The sequence below is a fragment of the Fulmarus glacialis genome, unplaced genomic scaffold, assembly GCF_000690835.1.
Source record: "Fulmarus glacialis isolate BGI_N327 unplaced genomic scaffold, ASM69083v1 scaffold6220, whole genome shotgun sequence".
Lineage (NCBI taxonomy): Eukaryota > Metazoa > Chordata > Aves > Procellariiformes > Procellariidae > Fulmarus > Fulmarus glacialis.
The window spans coordinates 37,249-57,897 of NW_009189449.1; the positions used below are offsets into that span (position 1 = coordinate 37,249).

At 36.0% G+C, this 20,649-nt stretch overlaps 1 protein-coding gene across 1 annotated transcript; it reads right to left on the reverse strand.

Annotated features, from left to right (window-relative positions):
* Nucleotides 1–1,287: 1,287 nt before the first annotated feature.
* ERO1LB (ERO1-like beta (S. cerevisiae)) lies at nucleotides 1,288–20,197 on the reverse strand (the record flags this gene model as incomplete). Its single annotated transcript, XM_009582016.1, has 14 exons — nucleotides 1,288–1,780; nucleotides 2,700–2,833; nucleotides 4,075–4,161; nucleotides 5,360–5,429; nucleotides 6,276–6,522; nucleotides 6,683–6,775; nucleotides 8,245–8,271; nucleotides 9,109–9,120; nucleotides 10,258–10,304; nucleotides 10,395–10,515; nucleotides 13,131–13,204; nucleotides 15,170–15,252; nucleotides 19,673–19,714; nucleotides 20,114–20,197. Coding segments are annotated over 14 exons (1,182 nt in total), but the record flags the coding sequence as incomplete, so codon positions are not given.
* Nucleotides 20,198–20,649: the final 452 nt, after the last annotated feature.

Consider the following 20,649-nt stretch of genomic DNA (forward strand, 5'->3'; position numbering starts at 1 on the left):
TGTGCAATATCACCAAAACTTTGTGCGGGTGGTTTGTGGTTCGTTTTTTTCCCCCCTTCTTTTTTTTTTTTTTTTCCTTTCATTTAGCTTATCCCATTTTGACTCAAGAAGGTTTACTTTCTTGAGAAACAGTATTTTTTATAATAGCAAGTGTGAGCGGGATAGTCTCTCATTTCCAGTCATGTAGAAATTTGAGGCTAGTCTGGAAACAAAGGACAGAATGTATTCCAGCTTTCAGAAAATCTCAGCTGTAAAGGACCACATTATGGAAGCCAATACAGTTACAATCAATTATATAAACAGGTTGCTAAATATCTGGTAGGGTGAAAAAATGTTTAAGAGCACTTTATTTTGTGAAGACTTATTTTTAAAAACAAGAGATGTATCTACACTGTACCAGCACTTCCTACATTCATAACTCCTAACTTCACTTTGAAACATGCTGGTTTAAAAAAAATTATTACTTCATTTTAAATTTAAACCAATATTTGATTGCTACGAATCAGTAATGCTGTTTCTGAATTCTGTTTTGGACAATGGTAAGTTATCATTGACATTTGTGGATAACGATACACGAGTAATTTCTTATTTTATGAAAGTTATGTTATTAACATACCCGTTTTATTATGCTGAATATCCTTTTAAAGAAGATACAGTTCGGGATTGCATAGATAGAGTATGTGGTATTAAATGTCAGTGTGATTATGATTTTTAAAAAGCATCTTTTCTTAAAAGTGACTACAAAAACAGGTTCTTACTTTTTGCACTGACCTTTTAACGTAGCACTAAAACATAACCCAAAAAAAGCAAATCCATTTCCACGGCTCAAAGATTCAAGTGTGCTATTTTAACATTTTAGACATTAAAAAGACAATTTCTGGAAACTGAACTTGTGATTACAATCTAGAAAATAAAATGGGCTAGATGTGAATTTGATTGACAGAGGCTTTTCAGCTAGCAGCACTCCACTAATTGTCTCCCCCTGCCCTTACCCCCACCCCCAAGCAAATGCAGGTAGCCAGGGGGCTCCAGAAAAGTCACTTTCAACTGTGCTGCACCAGAGACAAGGTAGTTATTTTAAAGAAAAAAGGAATCCTGAAAAGCAGCACATAAGGAAAAAAATGTTGATATCCATGTGCTGCAAAGGAGCTCAGTATGAAATAAAATTTTCTGCTCAGTAAATTTCCTATTTTTAAGTAAGTTTCATTATTACAGTGAGAAGTCAGAGCTCAACAAGAGCCTTATTTCCTTTTCTGGGGTGGTTTTTTCTTTTTTTTTTCTTTTTCCCTGTTAGACAGCCAGAATCAGCATACCCAATCCTCAGAATATACTGAAGCTCAGTACTGGGGAGAGGCGAGAGGTGAACCACCTCCCTCAGGACAGGCTACGTCAGGGTGGAGGTACATAGTTTCCATATAAAACAACTGTCTCAAAAAGACAAGGAAATAAAGAAAATTTATGAAGTTTCAATACAATAGAACTGTGAGCAGAGAACTTAAAATATAAACAGATCAGCATAATTTACACATTTAAAAACTATAGATTTCATTCATAAATATCTTTTCTAATTAATAACCATTCCTAGTTTAAACATAAATATTCAAGTTGGGATTTGATTTTACATTTTATCAGTTCATGTGAGTCCTGTAAGGATCAGTTCCTTCTGCTCAATGCATTCATGTAAATAGTCTTCACTAATGAGTTGTGCAAAGGCCTTCATTACCTAGTTTGTTGTAATAAAACTTTAAAATTCTGCAACTCTCTTATACTTGTGGAAAGCCTGTAAAACAAAAACCCCGTAAGTGTTAGTAAGTCAACTGCGAAAGAGAAGTGCAAATCATCATCTTCCATGGGGGTTTTTTGCTTGGGTTTTTTTTTGAGCACAGTTCTGTTCCAAAGATTAACTAAGATACTATTTTCCCTCAAAAGATCTATTATCTGACTCTCCATTTTATTTACATACTATATTACAGGGATTAAAGTTTAGATACATTTTAAATTTTCCCGACTTCATTGAACATCTATAAAAATCTCTAACCAGAAGTAATAATCTTTAATTACATTCTTTTAAACAGGGCCAGATTGTTATATTCAAGATCTGAAGAACTAGCATGACGAACAAAGCAAGTTCTACACATCTTCTAAAGCTGTTGAGATTATTTATTTCATCACTCGAATGGGGTAAATTTTTGCTGTTTTCAAAAAAATAAACAAAACTAAAAGTTTTAACAAAAATAATCACATCATACACAACAATACAAAAGCCTAAGGGCTAAATGACAGCGTTAAAAAATCTCCAAGTATTTTTCTTCACTTTCACTACTTTTGATGTACACACAGTTAAAACGGAAATTTAAAAAAAAAAATGTAGAACAGCTCTACTCAGTGTCCAAAACTGAAGAGACATACCCAAAGTCTAATGCTTAAGACTGTCTGAGACTTAAATCCAGCTTTCACGAGATGGAATTTATGAGATTTGAGATAAAGAGATGAACTGAATCCCAACCCACAGTGATGACCAAGGCTAATAATCAGCACTCCCCATGCTCAGTTTGATGGCATTAAGTTTATCAATATCACTGATAATAATTCAGCCTTTAAAAGCTACAGCTACATGTACAATACCATCTTTCCACAGACCTTGAGTGTTGACACTGAAGTTTTACTGTTTTTCTACTATACAAATGATAAAAACTTACCTTCCAAAGGCATTTACAAGAGCAACTATTTCTTGACGTGTGAGTTGAAAACCTTTTGATGGGCTATTCTCAGGAAGGCTCTGTATTTCTTTCTCAGAAAACAAGATCTTCAGAGCAGTTCCTAAGCCTTGAGTCTACAAGAAAAGTCCAATGTTTTAACATCAATAAGATCACTCCTTCATTTCCCATCTCTCTTCTTCTCAGTCACAGCAGATGGATATGAAAATATGCCTGTTAGAATACTTCCAGCTCCCTCCCGCCCCTTACTTTACACATGCCCCACTGCTGCAGGAGCTGTTGGATCAGATCTCTCCTTTTCTTCTCTCCTCTCCCTTCCAAGTCAAACTAGGTTTTACTGTGAGGTATCACAACACTTCTGCTTTTTCCACCTCCAGTCCCAGTGGCAGACACTGCAGTTTCAGTTTCAACCCCTATTTTCTATACAGAAATAGAACAGAAGCAGCTATTCTTATTTCCCCTTTTAATCGGGCTACAGAAACAACCACCGGATTTTGACAGAAAGTGGCTGAGGCTGGCTGCAAGAGAATTTTATAGGTCAGGAAATCTGGCCCTATTTCATTTTGTGTGAGAAGGAAAAAACAGTAATAGATCAGAAGCATTAACTAGGACAGGGTAGCAGAACTCCAGAAATTCAGCAGAGACCACCAAATTTTTTATGTTATAAATTTCTTTGAAAACTGACCTTTGATAAGCTTAATGCTATACAGCAGTATAGTACAGTAGGCACCCCAAAGTAACAACTATTCTCAGTCTGGACTTAACATTAGTCTTGAGATTTAAAATCTTGTTCTCAGTAAAAAAGGTGTCCAGAAACTGAAATTCTGCTTTTCAACTTTCAGCTTTACTGTGCACCTTTGCATTCATTTGCTGCCTTCTGCATAAACTGAAAATCTGAATTACTTCTTTTTCTTATGCCTCAATTTGTGGAGTTAAATCTCATGCTGAATTTTCTAACAATTAAGCAAGTGCTGTATTTCCAGGAAGGCTTCCCATAGGTGGTTCTACAAGGATCATCTGATGACTGAATACAGATAAGATATTGACTGCCAGTAAGACTTTGCTGTGAAGCATCTGCTTTAAATAGATTTTTTTCAGAGAATACAAACTAGACCTTTTAGTAAACTAAACAGCTGTTGACTAAACAAAATAAACATTTTTTAAACAAATTTTTTTTTAATTGTTTAACAGTGAACTAAACATATGTCTATTTTTAATATATAGGAAGGATATCAAAGACCAACCATGTGCAGAAAGTCTGAATGCTAAAGTAAGAGGCATCCTGCCAAACTGAAATAGATGCTTATCTTCTGACCTTCCCCCCCCGCCCAACACACATACACATAAAAAACTATACCTGCAGTTTGCCCCACAGCCTGCATTTATCACATCCAACACAATCCATTATGCGGGATATGTTCTTGAAATGCAATCTGAATTCTTCCTATCAGTTAAAATCAAAATAAAAAACATTAACTCAAAATACCTCTTAGCTTTACAAAAACAGAAGGTTAATTAATCTAGTACCAGCAGAATATCAATTCTCTATTACTAAAACTGAACAAAACCACCACCATATGTGGTCAGGCCATAACAAAGGTCCACGTAAACCCAGAATCTTGTTTCCAAGCCACTGCTAATAGTTAATTCCTCAAAAAAAAAACCCCAAAATACAGGACATGCAGGGTAACGCTTGGATTCTGTACACTGAGTTTCTACCAACTTGCTCAAAATTTTCTGAGCTGTAAGTACTGTATCTGTGCCCCTGCCCAATTTTTCTCCCATTATTCAACTCCCTTTTGAACCAACCTACCTTTTTGACAAACAGGCAAACAAGTTACAATTCACAAAAGACATTTCCTGTCCAAAGCTATGGGTAGATTGTTGCTTTGCAGCTTCAGTCAGAGTGGAAGCAAGCACAGCACAGCACAGAACTAAGACGATCACAAATTTCAAGGTCAAAAAAACACTAGCTGGGCTGATAAACTACTGGCACCTTTCTAATAGCAGTCTTTCTAATGCTGATGAAATTCCATACTACTACTGAAATAAGTATTAAAAGTGTTAATAAGTATTAAAACAGACCTTTATTGCTGAGCCACACTACAGCTGTGGAATTGTAGTGCATACCAATCTGAACACTAGCATGTTAACACTAGAAGTTGCTAGGTAGTAACAGCACTCACATTAGGTTCCCATGTCTAGGAACTATGCTTTTCTAATGTTAAGTATAATACTATATTACATTATATTATACTATATTATACTCTATAAGGCATCTGTTTTTTAAGCAAACATCACTGGAGGTTTTCTTTTTCAGATGCTTATGTGAAATAGATACTCTACTTAAAAAACACCATTGCATCTACTGCTAATACCAATTCAACTCATCTGCCTCACCACAGTCCTGATGGCAGACCCAAGGCACTAAACCAGAGATTTCAGTCTGCTTGGCTCAGGATAAGACCTTGCATTCATTTACTACAAAGTAGATTAAGAGGCCTCAGATACAACTCTAAGTTTTTATCCCTGTCTTTTCTACTCTCGGTATTATGCTTCTGGTAGGTAGAGAGGTTTTCTAAAATTACACAACTTAATTCCAAAATGGATATTTTGGATGCCATTCAGAAAACTAGCTTTACCTTTAATGACTTGGCTCCTTTTTTATCTCCAGCAAACATGGACTTTTCATCAAAGTGCATATGGAAGGACCTAATAAAGACAAAATGCAAAAAAACCAAACACTGGCATAAACTACAGTGTTCAATCAAGCTTGGTGAGCAGCTGTTGCCATCAGCGTAAAATACTTTTCAGAGTTCCTAGTCTTTGCAGAACAGCTCTTAAAAATTTACTGAATGGTATCAGTTTTACTATTCAATCACTGTAACTTGAAATCTGTTATTTACAGTTTTGTTGAGAATTTTTTTCACTCCATTTCCACTGATCAAGATTTCTTTCTAATATACACTGAAATTGTCTTAATGTTTGCCTTTCAGTTGATCATTGTCTGACCACATCTCAAATACCTAGCAAGATTATTATTAGGGACAGCAATGAAGCCACACAGCACATTAACAATCACAAAAATTAGCGAGAAGGTGAGCAAAGGACCTAAAGAACCTTACAGAGTAAACAGAAGGAAGAAGTGTTGGCTAAAACCCAGAGGTTAAGTCTACGATAAAAGCTGGATTAACTCACTGCATCCTTAAAAGACTACATGTACTATTTTCCTTTTCAAAATAAATCATGTGCATCTTATACTGAAGAATCAGAAAAAGCAACAAATAGGGAGTAGCCCAGGGTGTTGTGGGGGTGGGGTTTTTTGTTGTTTTTTGTTTGTAGGGGTTTTGTTTTTTAAAGATTGATATATTCAAACCTCAAAAATATTCATCTTTTCCCATCAAATGTACAAATTCCTCTTGTTCTCTCCCATTACTTAATTTTATTTCTTCATTCCTCTCTCCTTCTTGTCCTATCCTATCAAGAAGTCATCTATTCACACTTGCGAATATAACTGAGAATTTCAAACTATTGATAAAAAAGAATGCTATGCCTTACTTTGTATCCCTGAAGATATCTAGTAAGAGAGCTTTAGATTCAGCATCCTCACGGCCATTTCCTGTGTAAAGGTCAACAACTGAACGCTCAAAGTACGGTGCAACCTTTGACAAAGCACGCAGCTCTATCAAATACAAGAAATACAAATTTTTGAGCCTCCTTGGTCCTTCTCCTTTTGTTTCAATAGGGTCAAAGCGGTGAGTGAACTCTTTCACATTTGGTCCCCAGCGAGGCTTCCCCCAGGTTTCTACACAGGGGGAAAAAAAAAAAAAAGCAGGGAGAGTAAAACATATATATTTAGAAAAAGAAAACAACTAAGTATACATCAAAAATTTTCAGAAAAAAACAAATACATGTTACAGATATCGTAGAATTCCATTCAGCAATTTTACCTAGACTTAAATTACCTTCAAGAAGATAATTTGCACACAGATGCAAGTTGATGCTAGCATGAAGTCCAGAAATGAGTTTATAAAACACTCTTTTCTCAAGGCAAAGACCTGTCCAGGAAAAAAGACAAACAGACCCCAAACTAGATACTGGAAATAATGTATTAAAATGAATATACCTTGACATTTCAGTGATGCAAGTCTGCATCGTTTAGCTTTCAAGAGTTACAATTACAGTACTTCAACATCGTTAATAAGCCCTTATATCCATCATAGGAAAACTTTACTTCATACTTTTTATATAAAGAAGTACTAAGATTGAAGTTTGACATTTCTTACTTGCTATTTTAGTGTTCTGATAAATACAGTCAAATAAGTATCTGGTCAATTAGTACAGATAAATAAATTGCCACACAAAAATAAGATGCTTACATTGTTTAAGCAATAAATTTGAAATAGTCTTGAATTTTGACAGTCTGGAAACCAGAACTATACTGTGACCCATCCTAATTAGAATTAAAGCTACCACTGAATTAGTAGTGACCTTACAGAAAAACATCAAAAACCCCAGAAAACCTTATGGCATTGGAAAACAGCAAAAATATTTCTTCCCAACTGTAATGTAAATCCACTGAATTTAAATGCACAGAGCAAAACCTTGAAAAATATGACTTTGATGGATACAGACTTCTACAGCGTAAACAGAAACACAATGGCATTGGGTGGCCAAAATGTAATTTAAATGCAGAAATTACTTGTAACACCATTTAGACCCAGAGATAGAGCCTACACTTGGAACTTAGGAGTTTGTTCCTTTCTCAAAGATATGTTTGGCTGACTTCCCTGCCACTCCAATCTCCACAAACAGAAGCAGGAAGAGTTGATGGTGAAGCCTATCTGTGAGGCTGAGATATGGCCTCATTTACAGACATCACAATTTAAAAAGCATGGAAATGTGTATGCTTTCCTACAATAGCACCAGTTAGAGATTTCCAACTAGACAAGTAAAGGCTTATGAAAGGCAGAATGAACTAAGTTTAAAATTAAGTACATTTAACTCATTTACTTTTCTGCACACCTCCAAAACGCAATTTTGATTGCTACCACTGTAATAATAATTTCCATTTAAATATGAATAAAAAGCAAATTGCTTTGCCTTCTGAACACACATTATACTTATGTTAGTTTATGTACTGGGAACAGAACCATCAAAAACTTTGATGTTTTTTAAAGCTGTTTTCAAATAAAAACACTTAGCAATGTTACTAATAATAATGTCCCTACTTAAATGCAGGGACAGAGCGGAATGAGCAGAAAATTCAAAGTAAATGGTATTGAAGGGAACTCCCCCTTTATAAAAGATGAAACACTGAAGGGTTTAAGGCATATACCATCTAAGTGAATGAGAAGATTTCCAAAGACCCTCAAGAAAAAAAAATATTCTTTGAATTACACTCAGAAGTTCTGCACAATTTATTAAAAAGCCTACACTATGAAAAATATTTGGGGAGATGAAAAAAATACTACAGTGTTTCTTCTAGTGAATTTAACATTATATTAACCCATCCAAGAACTTTTACCTTCTAGCCATGTGTAGAAAGATTCTCCTGTAAATACAAAGTATATAGTTAAATGAAGAGTATTCATTTTCAACATTATAGTATCTTTATATTACTATGCATACTAACATTAGCTGCCATCTGGACATCTAAACAATTTAGCTATTAAAGTGAGAATAGGCACTGAAGTGGCTGAACTTTGAGGTTAGTTTAAATCTGTTGGGGTCAGAATAGGAGAAATACAAGAACAAGCATGACTAAGCTACTGGTCAAGGCATTCAGAAGTGTATGGAAGCGCAACCCTGATTATATGCACTAGTGGTGAAAGACGTGACGGAGGAGTGTAATTATATCTGATAGGCTTTACCTTGACTGCTAACTGTCTGAAGGTTTCCTCTAGGCTTAGATCTTTTGCCTGAGAGCTTTCAGTTGACTGAAAAATCTTAAAGTCTGTCTCACTGTAGACAGACCAAATGCTTTTTCTCCCCACTCTCTCCCCACCCTCCCAAAATCAAGGACATTCAAGAAAGTACATAAAAAACCGTCCCTCTTCTGTTAAGGGATCTGACACCAGTATCAATGGGGCTCTGGAGGAGACCCAAGAATGCTTTAATTTATGCATCTCCAGTTATCTCGCTAATAACTATCGCAACTCATATTCTGTTACAAGGATAAGAACCAACAATTGAACTGTATTTTGCTCTTATCCACTCCTTCCCCCTACTCCAAATTATCCCAATAAAAACATTTTCTGATCAATCATCTGCATAAAAACATAACTTTCCTGCCCTCTAATACAATAGCAATAAAGTGAATAAATCAGATGTCCAAAACTCTTTAATGCTTACTTCATTTCTGCAAGTCAAGCAAAATAAGATGACTTACCATCATCTCCTCCTTAGGGGAAAAAAAACAAACAAAAAAAATCCATAAGCATTAAAAAGATAATTTCTACAGCAAAGCAGTAATGAAACACAGGCTTTACTACAAACACTGAAAAAGTGCAAGAAACCTTATTTAACCTACAAAAAATAGGCTACTTTCCATCTTCTTCCTCCTCCTCAAGACCACCTGAGACTAAACACATTATAATAATGAAAGTCACTGAGAATTTGAAATCTTAGTAGCAGCTGATTTACATATTCTTGAAAGCTATGTTTTAGCTTCAGAAAGATGGTTAGGAAGTCGTCTTCTTCAGTTCACATTATTCAACAATCTGACCAGTGTTCCTTTCTGAAATTCTGATCCTTGAGTGAAACTGCTCTTACAATTCTTTTTATTTGTGTATACCAGCAATATATTATCTCAATATTTATAATTACTAAAAGCTATCTTGATTTTCTAATGTGTGGTGATGTTTTATAACTCAATCTATTGACTAATAGTTAGTTTTTAAGGAAAATGAGACACACTGACAGGGGAAAGCCGATTCCTTTGGAATACCAGCTTATAGTTTTCAATTTAAATTTGAAAACTTAAAACCCAAGTCATTGGCATAATTTTTTTTTTTTTAAACATTCTTGCAGATAACTGAGCCTTCCTAAGTATCCACTCTTTCTTCAAATAATGCAATTATTTGTACATGTGTAATACACTAAACATTATGGATGGAAAATGTACAGCTACATTACACTAGGATGACTATGAGCTAAAGCGATTAAATTAAATGCTCTAGGAAAAAAAAAACAAGGGAAGAATACAAGAGTGCCGAAATTTTTGTTGAACTTTAACTCCTTCCCATCCACATTGGAGAATTACTGTAACATTTACTAAACAGTTTGAGATTTACTTTAGTTTTCACGTTAGCTCCCCTGACATTAGTAAGCCTATTCATATGCATAAGATTAAGCATATATGTAATCAAGTATCACAAACCTTAGTCTAAATATTGAAAATGGACAGCTACTTCTAGAGAGGAAATTAAAAAAGCAGAAAGCACACCTACAGACTGAAGATTACTATTTGTATCACTTGTACTGCAATAGTCACTACGTTAGAAGAACTGCATTGGAAAATAAAACAGGCAAGACCCACCCCTACTAGGCGCCAGTGGATTTAAAGGACGATAGACAGATCGAGGCCTAGAAAATAAGTTAGAAAACACAAAAATCAGGTTTAAGCTAAATTGAAGCGCAAATATAAGAAATAGGCTTCCTCTCCCTCCCAATTACTTGAAGCAGTTTTCTTCGTAGATGCTGTTCCACACTCTCCAAGCAGAAGGCCCCTTGTATCCAGTGTAACGTTCTGGATTCAGCAGCAAATCCACATACTGTGCATCTGGAGATCTCTCATCTAAATAGGAAATCTTTTGTTACACATTCTAACTGATCAGTTAAAAAAGATTTAATTTTAAAAAAGTGACACAGAATTAAATATAAATAAGACGTCTCATATAATACTATTCTGTCTTCCAGTTGGGATTGTAAATGCCTTGTACATAAAAATACAGCAATATACACACTAAATAGAAAACTCAAAAGTATATAAGTTATTCCAGAGTCTCTTGTGTGGCCATAATTTCTACAATGTCTGAACGCCTTCTATGTGGCTTCTTCAACTCCACCATAAACACTTGTCATGCAATGTGTTCTCTCACCCTATGCAAAGATATAAACAGTGTTTTGTTTTAAATGGGCTTCAAATTCAGGGCTTATTTGTCCAGCAGTATTTGGTTGGGGGGGTTGCTTTTTTGAAATGGGTATACTGCTACAGGGGCTTCTTAATAAAGACAAGGTCAAAGAAGTGCATCTTGTAGTTGGTACATGTTGTATATGTATTAGCTAAATCCCTTTTTTCCCCAGATACCCTTGTATACTGGCAGAAAGTCTGGATCATATTGCTTAATTGAACAAACTTTCAGCATACTGCAGAACACTCTGTTGGTTATGGCAAGAAACATGTTATTTAAGCAGCATTTCAACAAGTTATACCCTCATCTCTAAAGTTCACTACAAATTCAGGCAACATATCCAATGAAAATTGTGAAACAGTTTAAACTCTGTACGAATAGAAACTTAAGTTTCGAGCTACCACCAGTAAAAAGCAGGAAGAATTCCCTCCTCTTTGAAATTCTAGGTCAAGAGCAACTCATGCTTAAGAAAACCCACATACAATACAAGCCAGTAATCCAGAGACTTATTCATAGGAACAGGCCAAGCAGTGCCACTGAGTATCTCCTCAGATGTCGAAAAAAACCACAGAAACAGAGAGTGAAAACTGCTCTAAAAAGAAGAGATGATTCTGCATGAGCAGTTAAGCATCGCTTCAGCAGTAGTAGCAAAAACAAAGAAAAAAGACAGACACAAGATGCACAACAACACAGTGAGTGCCAGATGTGACAAAGTAAAATTACAGCTTTATTTCTTTTTTTGACAGCATGGCTAATCTAAGCAGTTCCTACACTTCCTGGTCACTTCAGGTCTCCACATTTTCTTCTCATTATCCACATACAACTGAGTCTGTGGGGCAGTGCAACAGAAAGATGGAAAGCTGACCTGGGTTATGACGGTTTTTTCAGCTAGATCAATTCCCTTACCTAGTTTATCATTAAGCCCAACAAAAAGCTAGTAAAAAGTAAAACTGGTGATACGGTTTTGTGCTACAGTTGAGTGAATTAAGAGCCCTCTCACCAGCAGGAAGAGAGGAGAGGAAGAAAACAAGAGTTTCTACCTCCTCCCAGTCACTCCCAGTAGTTATTCTCTCTCACCTCTCCCTGTTCCAGCTCACAAACTCACCTGATAAGCCAGTTCATCAGAACAATTTGGGAGATGGGAGAGAGATGTCAACTTACTTTCCCGCTATTCAAGTAAGCTGAATCAGCTTACCATGCAGAAGGATGCACGCCAGAGCCAGTGCAATAAAAGCACTGGAAGAACACAGCTGGGAGCAGTGCATCCTCCTTCAGCAGGGCATGATGTAAGCAGAGATGGACGTAGAATCAGGAACTACTTAAGTTAGTATTACTTCTAAAAGAAATGCTCCTAAACTATACCCTTCCCAACTGAGTCCTCTTAAAATGTAAGTAGGCAGCTTGAAGACAGTAGAGACAACAGCAGCTTATTGCATGTAACAGTTCAGATCTACAGTAATGCTAACCAACTATTTATTACAGAAACAGCTTACATAGAAAATGTTCACAGATAAGATGCAGCAGAAATGCTTTCTCAGGTGACACCAAACATTAACCTAAAGGCAGATTAAAACATCTTGCATTATGCCCTAAGTCTTCCTACCATAGAAAGCTTTCTAAGGTATTTATTAAAAAGGCCTTTAGCAGTCATTCCTGAACTTGGCAATTATCGTGTTTATCTGAAAAACATTCCTTTGAGCTTTGAATGTTACAAGCAAATAAAAAGACTCATATATGTGGAACAGAGGGAAGACACAATCTAGTATCCTAATGTTTTAACAGTAAGAAAGTCCTTACAAATAAGGGTGAATTTAGTGCCGAGATCATCTGGAAACATAGCAAGGCTAGAAGAGGAACAAACTCAGTCCGAGCATAGACAGTAGAATAGCAACAAAAATAATATAGTAGTAAGAAACTGAATCAGCTGCAAGTAATTTGTCTTATATTTGTGCTAGATGCAACTCTTTTGTGAGAAGAAGATTTTTAAAAAAATATATGCTAACCCCCCTCCCATTTACCTTCTTTTTTACTTCCATAAAAGTCTCCTGTTCACTATACTAACAGGAGGTAGCAGTGAATGTGCACTATTTAGACTACCAAATGCTCCTTGTAAAAAATTGCATTCTTTGCATGTAAGATGATATGAACTGTCACATCTCCATTTAGCACAAAACTAAAACTTTTTTAAAATGGTTATTTGCAGAGAAACTATAATCTTTTGTGTTTTTTAAGAGACAGCAAATAAAACAAACACTCTGAAAAAGCTTAAACATTTTACCATCAAGTTCACAAAAATGATCCTGTGAATCATCGTATCTTGCCCAGTCAATGAAAGCCTCCTTACTTTGGTTACTGAGGGGAAAAAAATATATTTGATTTTAAACTTTTAAATAAACACATCAGTAAGAACTATGGAAAGAAACACAATCCACATACAGCAGTTAACTTGGAACTGAATTCTGAATTACTATATCTGAAACTTGAGAATACATGGAGTTACCGCGTGTTAGCCGCACAGAGATTCAAGCAGGCATCAACTGCAATACTTTAAAAAGTCATCTTAATGTTAGACATTAAGAAAGATTTCACCGTCATTATTTGAACAAACTGTGCAGCGGCAGTGACTTCTCTTCCTTCAGTAAGAGCTTGGTAAAATACTTTCATAGCATACATTTTTAACACTTTTCAAATTACTACTTTAGCAACTGTCACTTCAGGGAGTGGGGGGAATCATCATATTTTCGTAACCTGTACTTTCAATGAGACCTACAATAGTTAGCCTTGCTTTTTAGTAGGAGACTGGATGTCTAAACGCCCCTTCCAAGCTAAATTACTCTATGACTCTTGTCTTAAGCCTTTTAAATAATAATGGTATTCCACTCACCCTAGCATTTTCAAAGGTGTACTGTACCAGAGAGACAAGTACTTTGAAGTTCCCACACTATGAAACACAAACAGTACCAAAAGCTGAATGCTTTCTTCTACGCATATGTGCAGCACAGAACTACTGATGCTACACTACTGACAGCAAAACATAGGCAAAGTTAAGATTGGGAACTCTGCTCCAGGGTGCAGTGAAGCACCTTGAAATAATGAAAACAACCTATTCCATCTGATCAAATTAGTACTAGCTCAATTCTACAGAGCCAATTCTATAACAAGATACATTTCTAACCTTCTGCCAAATCACAGTAAGAGACTTTATACTTGGCATTAGGTGAGGAACTTCTCCAGTAATTACTAGCAGGCAAGATTTGATAATCACTAGAGATACAGTTGATAAAGGAAAATAACCCACAACCGTGAGGATGATGCACTGCTAGGTAGAGAACATGGAGGTTTGCCTACAAAGCACAAACTCTTCCTGCACTTGCAGGATCCATTACCTGCCCTCTCCCAACTTTAATTGTCTATCCTACTCTCACGAAAGGCATTGTCTTTAGCTCTCCATACGTGTACTCAATCTCATAGCCTTTTGCCCTACAGGAGTGGAAGAGAATTAATAGTTTCTTATTTCCCCTAAAAAACCTTGGATAAGGGCTCTACCCAGTTTGGTTTAAAGCACCACACACCAGGCAGAAGCAGTTGCTTTTTCATGGCAGTCCCATTTTGTCAGACGACAGGAGAGTTTCAACTTCTCTATCAGATAGAACTGCTGAAATCTGTGGCCAAAGACACCACGCCTCTCCATCAATAGTGAAGAATTGATTTTTCTATTTCTACTTTTTAGAAGTGGGGAATCTAGTAGAATGGAAGTTTTTCTAAGTGCTGTTCCACACACTTCCCTATTCAGGGGCAACACCATCCTGCAGAATTCCTCCCACCCAACCTTGACTGTGCCATGCAATAAGCAAGATCAGGGAATTGATCCAAGCTAAAAATAACTTTGCCAACAACAAAAGTAACTCACAAGCTCCCTGACCTCATTCACTGAATGATCACAAACAGGCACATCAGTGTAACAGAGGGACAGAATCCCTTAATCCAGCACAGTCATCAAGAACAAAGACTGATACTGGTAAAAAGTAGAAAAAAGGTGGGTTATTTGCAAGTTTCCTCCAACTCTTGATGCTGTAAGATACCTCTTTCAAACAATATCAAAGCGTACTTTAAAAAAAAAAAAAAAAAAAAAAAAGAAAGTCTAGGAATCACTTAACACCTTTACCTTCAGATGTTCTTGCATCATTTCACATTTACTTTCTAATGGGCTACGGAAAGAATGAAGAACAAAAAACAGCACATTGCAAAACCAAGACAGACAAAATGAAATGCTCCTTTGTTACTATTTTTGTATTATTTTTGTAAATCACAGCATACCTTAAGGTACTGTTAACTGCTCCCAGTTTGTTAGCTTGCTCACAGTCTTCCAATTCTTTGGAATTATTTGCTGCTTTTGAATACTGTAACAAAGTTCATATTTAATATACATATGAATTACCTAAAATTCTGAGAACAGGTGCTGTGAAAGGTATTTCTAGGTTTAGCAGTGAATTGGCTAGTATCAGGGAAAATCCTCAGGTTCTAGAAGCAGTAAGTAATTCTGGAACACTTCTTATTTCCATTTTTCTTCACTCAATTTCATAAGGCCAATTTCACTCTGTGGATTTAACTACCACAGAAAATTCAGCTAAATATGTCAATTTTTGTTGGTTTTGCTTTTCTAATTTTTTTTTTTTGTTTAAATTAAATGGAGTTCTGAAGTGTTTCAGATACTTATTTACATTCTTGTAAAAGGACCTTGGAAGACAAGCAGTGTCATACCTATAAACATACCTTGTATTTTGCAAGCATAATCATACCCCAAGTTTCATTGGTCATTTCAGTAGGAAAGTGTATCAGTTTTGGCCATTTTCCCCTCATGTTTCATTTCATCCAATTATTACCATGCTTTAGACATGCACAGGTCTGGAAGACAGGCTTTTCAAGCCGAACTCAAATTTTGATTATTTTAAAGCCAGAATTGAAGTATTTAAGCTGAACTCTGATTCTACAGTATTTTCTAAAAAGTAATCCACTAAAATAGACTTACTATTAGAATACTTCTAAGGAAAACATTTGAAGAATTAAAGATTAAACTCCACTATTCTGCAATAATATGGTTATGTCAGCAGGGAATTTGTTAAGTCTGGCAGCTTAAAGCTAAAAAATCCTTCTAACAGTTTTGGAACATAATAGATAGTATCAGTGCTCTCTTAAAAGTCAAACAAACCCAGTTTCCTCTTTCGTGAGGTTTTTGGGTTGGGATTTTTTTTCTGTGTGTGTTTTCTTTTGCAGACTGAGCCTTAGGTTTACACAGATTTCTACCTTATCACAGCCCTTAAGAAATACAGAAAATTATTTAATGTTAAGTAACTGATAGCTTACATAAAACTAAACTGCTGGCTTCACTTCAGGGCACATACATATTGACATGAAGGATTACTATCCAAAACCAGCTCAAAATAAAAATGTAAGCTGAAAGCTTTGGTCAACCTTCAGAAATAGCAAGCAACAATAATAATTTGATAATTTTTAAAAGAAAGAGAATAGTTCATTTCTGAGGACAGACTTGTGGTCAAGATGCCAGAGGCAAAGTACCACCACAATACTTCTCAAAAAAGAAAGGATTTAATTAAAACTGTTCAGATGAGTAAGCAAGACGACTTGCTTTAAAGATGCATTTGTCAGAACCAATACAAGGAAAAATAGCAGAACCTACTGAAGACCAAAGTAGTGAAGGAGATTAAAAAAACAAACAAATAATTTAAACCTTCTTAGGGGCCTTGCCCATAACAAATATTTACTCTAAAAGGAACTTCTCACTCAATTTTCTTGGATTTGCCAGGTGTGGTGGCTCATTCTTTAGCATCATATGGATGTTAAATGGAAAAATCTGAACAAGGAATGGATCTGACCTAGAATGAAACAGATACTGCTGATGAAATAACATACTGAGATGCTGAAGTAAACATTCCGCATGTGTAGACTTGCAAACCAATCCCCACCCCGAAGTGAAAAAAATTACTGCCAAGAATATAATCCTAAATTTAAGGTTTCAAACAGAATGAACGTTCAAGTCTCAAAACATGCTTCCAGGTTTCACTATTCTCCAGTGTTTAATAGCAACAGCTACTGGATCAGTGCTCTGTGACCACTGACTAATCAGGACAAAGTATCTGTTCCTGCCAAAGCAGGATCTCCTAAGAGCAGTTTCTGGAAGAAAATAGAAAACAGGTGCGCAGGAAGTAAAATACTAAGTTAAATGTTGTAACCTTAAGCTACTGCATCCTGTCCCTTGCTTCAAAGATTAATACAGCAGCTGTCGTGACAGTTCTTTAATGTCTAGCCCCCCAAAATGTGTTCACCACTCAAATGAAAGAGGACTATAGAAAGGGAAACTACTTTGTGCCTCTCCAACACCATTTCAAAAAGCTTATGTTGGTGCCAAGAATTAAAAAAGGGATCCTCTATTGTTAACTGCACTTCTGTGGGGAAGCTGTGGAAGTGTAACCCTGGTCTTTGTGGCTAGATGAGCTTTCAAAAGAAGAGCTGTTCTCTCTATGGTTCAGCAAACAAAAAAATCCCCCACGAAAGCCTAAATAAAGCTAGAAGTTTACAAGCTCATCTACATTAGGAGAGAAGGACAATAGGAAACTGCGCAGAAGCCAAGCACTTAAATCACAGAAAACTTCTCCACAGGATTTTACCCCGAGTATATCTATTCAAGAGATTATAGCTCTCATTATTAAAAAGATGTTTTTCATTGTTTTCACCTTTCCAAAGCAGACACTATGAAAGTGAAAGACAGAAACTGGATATGTATGTCCCAAGAGGAAAAACATCTTTTTTGTTTTGTTTTGTTTTACGCAATACTTCAAGGGTAATCCACAAGATGCAGGACTTTCCCAAATGGACTAAGCACAGGCTTAATAGCACAGTACTTGCATAGTCCTTGAAACAAAACATTCCTACTAAAATGAGTTTGATGTTTCCTTAAAAGGGATATTAAATGAGATTGTTAATTTTTAATTGGCTCCAAGAAAGATCTTCAGCTGAATCATAAGAAGTAAGAAAATGGTGTAGGTAAGATTTATGTCAGTCCTGATGACAGTTTTCCTGCAGAAATATTTTGTTTTCTGACAGAGAAGCAGCAGATATTAGTGTCTTTGCTCTACTACAGATTAAAGGTGCAGAATTGCCCAACTTTCAATACTGTAGCTGGTTGCAACAACCTACAAGACGATTCAAAGGAAACAACTGTAACAAATGACCCGCAAATGACAGCTTCCCAAAGAAGATATCCCAGCTTCTTTATTGTGGTGAAAGCAAAAGGTGGCTGATTTTTCACTTCCGAAGTCCAATTCAATATGCCTATGTGAAGTATCTTAAGAACAGCATACTCTTTGGCTACTAGTTAACATCTTACTTATGGCTCTCAAGACTAAACAATTCAGGAAGCTCAAATGCCTACTAGAAGAATCCTTTCTAGAAGTGTCTTAAAATGCCTCTTTAGGAGACATTACAGTATTCCAGGAGTCAGTTTCTCTACAATCAAGCTTGGAAGAGAACAGAGCCAATGAAAAAGAGAACTGGCAACAAGATTATCCAGCTAAAACTCAAGATCATCTGCCCAGAGATAGTGCCAAAGTTTTCCCAGAACAACTACTGCTGCTTGTGCTGAAACAGTGAATGACTGACATTTGACTCAGGTCAGTGAGAAAAATGTTTCTTCTCTGATCACCAGAAACCTTTAAATGAAGAGGCACACTTTACTTCAGAGTGAGCTTAACAATACATGTATAAATAGGAGACGAGACTTCCTCTTGAGGAAGCTTGGACAGACTTGCCTGCACTGTTCATGACAGCAGGACACAGTCATCAATTCACAGTGAAGTATTCCTCTCAGCTATCTTTAGTAATCTTTCAAGACATAAAGTCCAAACCAATGCCAATGGTCATTTATGATACAGTGAACTACACTCTGGTGAGGCAAGCAGCAACTATGGCTGCCCAGTGAGGTGGAAAGTACTGGGGAGGATGGAGATGTTATAGCTAAGCGAGAGTAAGTATGAGTCTACAACACAGCCAAGGCATTCAACAGGAAGATCTCTCATTTGGGCACACTATCCCATCAACTGCTAAAATCCTTATTCTTGGGCACTGCGTTTGGGATTTGGGGGTGAGGGAGGGTTCTGCTCTGACTTCTTTACTTTTTTGGCTTTGCTAAGATCACTTGGTGATCTAAGAAGGATGGCTTGGAGAGAAGCAAGCAAAAGTCAACAGCAGAGACTGACTACTTAAGCTTGCACTGACCACTTTAGCCTAAATTGTCTTTATACTAATGACCAAATCATCTTTAGATTAATGACCTGCTCAAGATTAGACATGGCAAAACTACATGTAATCGTTCAGGTTCTTTTAATATTAGAGGTTGTGGTTATATATGATTCTTACAAAAGACTGCACCGCTACTGCATCTGTGCATCTTAGCCTATGACTTTATAGAAGGTGGCCTGTACTCAGAAATGAACAAAGAATTTTGCATCAGGCATTCTGTGGCCATGTACTGCTGTCCCTGGTCATTCATTGATTCAGTCTGCACCAGCTCTCAAGCTACGACAGACTTGGAATGACATGACAGTACCCGCTATGTTAGAAACACTATTATACATAAAAGTAAAAATGTAAAGCCACATACAGGAACTGATCAGTTATGTTAACAATTTCATCACTATGCCAAGACTGAAGGTTTGTAATAAAAAGTCACACAGCTAATGTAATGTTAAGATTAAAAAAAAAAAGAAAAATCAGAAAGAACTTAGAAAATAAATGACTACTTACTTTATTAGAGCTCCCAGCCTTAATTCCAACAGGTATTTTGCTCTAAAAACAAAAAATAAATCACAGTTTTTACACTGTTCATAGAAATGATTATGCTTGATTAAAATCTACAAATTAAATATCATTTCTTACAGAGGTCAAAGCAAACTTGTTTTTAAATAATTAACTTGCTCCTTTACCTTCTCAACATGTTATATCCAAAACAGTGCTAGAGCTTAGAAGAGACTTATTCTTCAGGTAATTTGTTTTATTGGTACAATGACTAAAACCTTAAAATACTTTGGTTGTATTTCTGCTTTTGAAATGGAAAATAATTTTATTGTCACTCTTTTATTTAAATTTAAGTTCTCATTAGTAAATATTGTTAGTATAGTATTAGTCACTGCAAATTAGCAAACTTTTTAACCAACCTTTTTCTATTTTATATTATTTGATCCATACCTCAGGACAAGGCTCTACATGACAATCTTTGATAGAACAATGGCCATCATCAGCCCAAAATGGGCATGGTCTCTTCAGGTTGACCTAAACATACAAAAACAAAAGTTTACAATCAACACTTACATAAGGCAACTTTAAAAGGTATCAGGAAATCCTTTCAAATTAAAGGAGAGGATACAAGGAAAAAGGGTTAAATTTAGTACTTTTAAGTTTGGGGGGGTTTTGTGGGGGTTTGGTCAGTTGGTTGGTTTCTTTTAACTACTCTCCCTCTGAGTATATAAGCTGAAGCTTGCTGCAGTGGAATTCTTAGTGATAATGGTCTCCAGTGGACACAAACACATAGTATATTAAAGCACAAATTAAATCTCTTACCACTAATATAACTTCAAAGAAGTAAACTACTACAAAGAAGGCAAATCAGACATATGCAACTCTAAAATGGTTGTACTTACAATCAGTTGTACTTGTACTATACTGATCAAGAAAATACATTTGACGGAGGACAGATTAGTGCACAAGTTTACTAATTCAAGTAA